The 5,908-nt window shown below is 42.9% G+C and overlaps 1 protein-coding gene across 1 annotated transcript; it reads left to right on the forward strand.

Annotated features, from left to right (window-relative positions):
* Positions 1–2,331: 2,331 nt before the first annotated feature.
* LOC102771676 (transmembrane protein 202) lies at positions 2,332–4,780 on the forward strand. The gene is made up of 4 exons (XM_006754003.1): positions 2,332–2,470; positions 3,483–3,632; positions 3,966–4,097; positions 4,554–4,780. Exons 1-4 carry the CDS (start codon positions 2,332–2,334, stop codon positions 4,778–4,780), a joined length of 648 nt encoding a protein of 215 aa, XP_006754066.1.
* Positions 4,781–5,908: the final 1,128 nt, after the last annotated feature.

Consider the following 5,908-nt stretch of genomic DNA (forward strand, 5'->3'; position numbering starts at 1 on the left):
TGCCTCCTGCACATCTCCTACTGGGGATGTGCCCGCAACCCAGGTACATGCCCTTGACCGGAATCGAACCTGGGACCCTTCAGTCCGCAAGCCGACACTCCATCCACCGAGCCAAACCGGTTTTGGCTCCTTATCTCTTCTTATGGCCTTTACTTGAAGGTCTATTTTGTCAGATATAAGCATCGCATCCTCAGCTTTTTTCTCATTTCCATTAGCCTGAAAAATTTTTTCCCATCTCTTCACTATCAGTCTGTGTGAATCCTTTGTTCTGAGGTGGGTCTCTTGTAGACAGCAAATATATGGGTTGCGTTTTCTTATCCATTCAGCTACCCTCTGTTTTTTGATTGGGGCATTTCATCCATTTACATTTAAAGTTATTATTGATAAGTACTTGTTTGTTGTAATTTTCATTCTTAATATTTGTGTTTCTTCTTGCCTTTCTGTTTCTTCTTTTTACAGCAGTCCCTTTAGCATTTCTTGCATTGCTGGCTTGGTGGTAATAAACTCCCTTAGTCCTTTTTTGTCTGTGAAGCTCCTGATTCCACCTTCAATTTTGAATGATAGCCTTGCTGGGTATAGTATTCTGGGATTCAGTCCCTTGGTTTGCATCACTTTGTATATATCATTCCATTGCCTTCTAGCCTGGTGTGTTTCTGCTGAGAAATATGTCGATATTCTAATGGGAGATTCCTAACTTTCTGTCTCTCTCTGGCAGCTTTTAAGACTTGTACTTTGTCGCTGATGTTTGCCAATTTATTTATGATGTGTCTTGATGTTGGTCTTTTTGGGTTCATCTTGTTTGGGACTCGGTGTGCTTCTTAGGACTTGTATGAGTCTTTTTCTTCCTAGTATCAAGGATGTTTTCTGTCATTATTTCTTCCAATAGGTTTTCAATATCTTGCTTCTCTTCTTGTTCTGGCACCCCCATAATGAGAATGTTGGTATACTTGAAGTTGTCCCAAGGCTCCTTAACTATCTTCAATTTTTTATTCTTTTTCTTTCTTTTTGCTCTTCTGATTGGGTTTATTTTGCTCCTTCATATTCCAGATTGTTGTATTTGTCATTGAGTTGTATGTATTTGTCATTCAGCCATTACTTATAACCATTACTCTGAATTCTTTCTCTGAGAAGTTACTTGCCTTGGTTTCATTTAACTCCCTCTCTGGTGATTTCTCTTTTTCTTTCCTTTGGGGATTGCTTTTTTGTCTCTCCATGTTTTGCTCTAACATTTTAATTGTTTCTATGTCCTAGATCTGACTGTTTTGCTACCCAGTTTCTTTTGAGGATGGTGCTGGTGGTGTGATCTCTCAGGTCTCCTGTGCTTGGTAATCTATCATAGCTCCCTACTTAAGCTATTTGGGATTTTTTGATGTAGGCCTGCGAGCTGGAAAGGCACAATTGCGGTGTCCAGATGTCAGCAGCCAGGGAGGGGGATGTCCCAATTTTTGCTGTTTTGCATCCTTGGTTGAAATCGCACATGCCCAGCCAGGGCTCACAGAGGTACCCAGGAGCTGTCTGTCAGGGTATTGGGGCTCAGGAGGCCTGCACACTAGAAAGGCACAACTGTGTTGTCCAGAGTTCTGTAGTTGTAGCGTGGGAAGACTCAGTTTTTGCTGCTGTGTCTGTGGTTGGATACACACGCTCCTAATGGCAGCTCACAGGGGCACCCGTGGTGTGCTTACCAGCGCAGCGCCCTGGCGCACTCTGAAGAGCCCTGGTTGAAGCCAAGCGATCGAGGCATCTGTGGGCAGGTATCCAGGATGAGGGTATTCAGAATTTCTACTGTTGGGGCAGTGCACCCTTGTTTGGATAAGAGCACCCTGTAGAGCCGTGGTCTCAGGAGGCCTGCGTTCTGGAAAAGCATGACTGTAGTGTCCAGAGTTCTGCAGCAGTGGAGTGGGAAGACTCAGTTTTTGCTGCTGTGCCTGTGGATGGATACACATGCTCCCAGTGGCAGCTCACAGAGGTACCCATGATGCATTTGCGGTGTGGAGCTCTGATGTACTTTGAGGGGCCCTGGTGCTGAAGTTGTGTGACAGTGTCTGTGGGCAGTTATTCAGGAAGAGTGAAATCAGAATTTTTACTGTGGGGCAGTGCACCCTCATTTGCACAATATCGCACTCAACGGGCGCTTGCAGGGGCTCCCAGGGGCTGCCTGTCGAGTGGTGGGCTCCAGAGGCTTGCATGCTGGATATGTGCCAATGTGGTGCCCAGAGGTCTGCCACTGGGGAGGGGGAAGCTGCACTTACTGCTGTGGGAGCGGTGCTCCTTTGAAGGTGGAGGTCCTAGAGTCTGCGGGTCTGTGGATGGGGCTGCAGGATTTTGGCTGGAATGGCTGCTGGGTCGTGGGCAGTGTCCAAGGGCTGTGTGGGTGGTAGTGTTGATGAGTTCCTAGATGAGGCCGCTCTCCCCTTCAAGATGGCATGGTTCCGTGCCCGAGTCCCGCAGCCCCAGAAGTGTCCATGCAATGGTAGGTGCTCCCTGTCCAGGAGAGTCTGGTCTGCCAGCCCCTGCTACTCCTGTAGGATTTAACTGTCCCTCGCTCACACACACACACACACACACACACACACCCACACACAACACCATTATAGCTATTTTGCATGTAAAAATGCTCTCACTCACACATCCTCTCCCTCACCTCTGTCCTGCCAGCCGCCATCTTCTCGCGTCCCACTCCATATAATCTTAAGGAAAAAATTACATGATGTTGAGTATTATATCTACTATATATGGAGGATAGAAAAATACTAGAAAGAAATAAAACAAAATACTAACAATGGTTGCCTCTGGGTCATGGGATTATGGCTCATTTTCTTCCTCCTTTTTATAGTCTTCCCAATCCTTATTTTGAACATGTATTACTTTTAGAATTAGAATTGGGAACAAGAAAAGAATAAATTTGTTCGTGATGTTAAAGTCATATTTCTCTTAAAATATAACTGGGAAAATATATATATATTTGTTGATTTCAGAGAGGAAGGGAGAGGGAGAAAGAGAGAGAAACATCAATGATTTGAGAGAATCATTGATTGGCTGCCTCCTGCACACCCCACACTGGGACTCGAGCCTGCAACCCAGGCATGTGCCCTTGACTGGAATCAAACCCGGGACCCTTCAGTCCAAAGGCCGACACTCAATCCACTGAGCCAAACTGGCTAGGGCAAGTCATACTTCTTATTAGTTAGTTTACATCTAAGTTAATGTGTTAATATATCGAGAACTATTCGTATATTATTTTTAGTTTTGCAATGAAGGCTTTGCTTTCATAGTAAAGACATTCCAATTATAGTATCAATGAAGACCTGAGCAAGATCTTTATTAGTTCTCTGGATGCCACTTAGCAAGCTCAGTTTCATCTCCTTAGTCCTTACTTCCTTCTTGAAGACTCTATCTGGTTTTCTTTAGAGAGGTTTCACACTGAGAAGGAACCTCTCAGTAACCAAGTAACCAAGCCTTTACTTTCTCCTTCTCATTCGCAGATTACCTCCAATATTCCAGGGCCTTTTTCCTAATCTCTGTCCTCACCATACTCATTAGTCTTGGCTGGCTCTTAAGTTCTTGCCTCCCTAGAAGAGGAAGCATGACCACCAACTTGGATCTGAAGGTATCCATGCTCAGCTTCATCTCAGGTACAAACATAGAGTGGCAGGGTGATTTCAGGGTAAAATTGTCAAGGGAACAAAGTTTCTCTATGGGGTTTTCATCCTCTTTTTCTTGTCCCTTTCCTCTTTTTCAATATTACATCAAGTTGCCAGCTACCTGCCCTGTCTTATTGTATAAAGCACACTTTCGGTGACTTATGCCAGGAGAGAGGTAGAAGCCCTTTTTTCTCTCACACTTGGTCAATCCCCAAATTTTGATCCTGCCATACAAATGGCATCTGAAAGCAGAAGCGTTGGGGGTGGTAGTCAAGGCAGACTGAAGACACTGATGGGTTGTGACATCTTTTCTTCTGGTCCTAGCCATCTGCTTGCTCTTCTGCCTCATCCTATTTCTGGCACAGGTTCACTGGCACACCAGGGATGCCATGGAGTCAGACCTCCTATGGGCCTATTATCTTAATTGGTGGAGTGACTTCTTATACATGTTTTCTGGTGAGTCAGTCCCCTGCCTTATCCCAGAAGGATGGAAGGGGAATACACTTATTGAAAGAGAGGTGGAATCTAGGAAAAACAGAAGCACTGATTCTTCCTATTTAGAGCATCTATGCATCAAGAAGCAGTATGATATGAAACTGAAAACTTAGAATTAGTAATCTGTCCTGCCACTAAATGAGCCATAGACAGGTTGAGTGACTTGCTATGACCGCACAGAAAGTAGTCAAACTATGATTTGATTCCAGGAGGTTCAAGCTTTGTCCTAACCACGTGAAAATACTATAATGGAATGGGAGCATAGGACTGTAAAGTAATTCTGCTGGGGGAGAGGAGGGTTGGCTTCACTGAAAAGAAGCCCTTTGAACTGAGCATTTTAAAGGATGAGTGAGAGTTTTAGAAGTCAAAAGACCATGTGTCTATTGTAATTCACCTGAAATTCTTCTATTCCCCTAGGGATCATCTCCTTCCTCAACTACATAACATTCAGATCTCCTCCCCTTGATCAAAATGTCACTGTGATTCCCACAGAGAGGTCAAGGCTGGGGATTGGTCCAGTGACTATAGTATCGCCTGCTGAAGATGAAGAGTCAAGGTCTGAGATGGAATCTCCAAGTGATGGAGAGGAAAAACTATCAAATGCAGAACTATCAAACACAGAACTATCAAACACAGAAATGTGATAGTGATAGGAAAACTCAATTACTGCTTGTCTTAAAAATGGGGGAGAAGTTACTAAGTTGGAAATGATTGTGTAGACTCTAAAAAACTCTCTTAATATCATGTCCATATTACTGAAGGAGACAGCATTAAAGCTGATGAAGTGTCCTTTGTATGCGTTAGACCCAAAATATGTATGATAATCAAAAGAAAGTAATGAAATCTCATTAAGAAAAATTCTATAAGAAAACATCAGTGTTTAGGGTCATGAATGAAATAAACTAGCAATAGATGCAGTGTGTGGATCAGAGATCTCTTTGGGCATCAGGGGTCTCATGGACCAAAGTGGTCAATGGAATAAAATGTCATCTAATTCTGTTTGAAAATCTCATTATTTATGGCTGTGAGCATGGATGGAGATACTTGGACAATAATGTTGAGTTTGAATTGGAGATCATTACCAGAAATGGAATGAACACCAATGGAGATAATATCTATCACCCAAAGGTGTTGGGAGGTGCTAGGTGGATTCTGGGGAGTCCATGAGGTCCCATTTCCTATAAGAATTGGTCATTTAAAACCCTTACAGCATACTATTTGAACCCACTGCTTCTCCCTAGGCTGGAAGATACCTTAACCAGACATATACAAACTACCTGAAATTCTATACAAAACTTGTGTTTGCACTTTTCTATGAAAAGAGTCATAGCCTCTGTTAGATCCTTGACAAGCCTGTGACTCTTTTGATTCCTTAGTCATCAAATATGTTTCCTTAAGCCAAATGATGCTAAAGGTCTTAAGGTCTTCCTTCAGCCTAAGTACATATGTGGACCAAGTTGAAAGATTTTATCTTATTTTATATATCCTGTAAGATTAAGGAAGTGGGGGCAGAGGGATTCCAGAAATCACATAGGTTTTTTTTAAAAAATTCTCACTGGAGAATATTCTTTTTATTGATTTGAGAGAAAGGAAGAAGAGAGAGAGAGAGAGAGAAACATTAATGTGAGAAACATCAATTAGTTACCTCACATATTTGCCCCGACCAGCACTGACCCCGCAATCTAGGTATGTGTTTGATTGAGCCACCCAGCCAGGAAAATCACACAGATATTTTTTTAAAATATTTTTTTATTGATTTTAGAGAGGAAGGG

This window comes from Myotis davidii, unplaced genomic scaffold (genome assembly GCF_000327345.1).
Source record: "Myotis davidii unplaced genomic scaffold, ASM32734v1 scaffold52, whole genome shotgun sequence".
NCBI classification, from domain to species: domain Eukaryota; kingdom Metazoa; phylum Chordata; class Mammalia; order Chiroptera; family Vespertilionidae; genus Myotis; species Myotis davidii.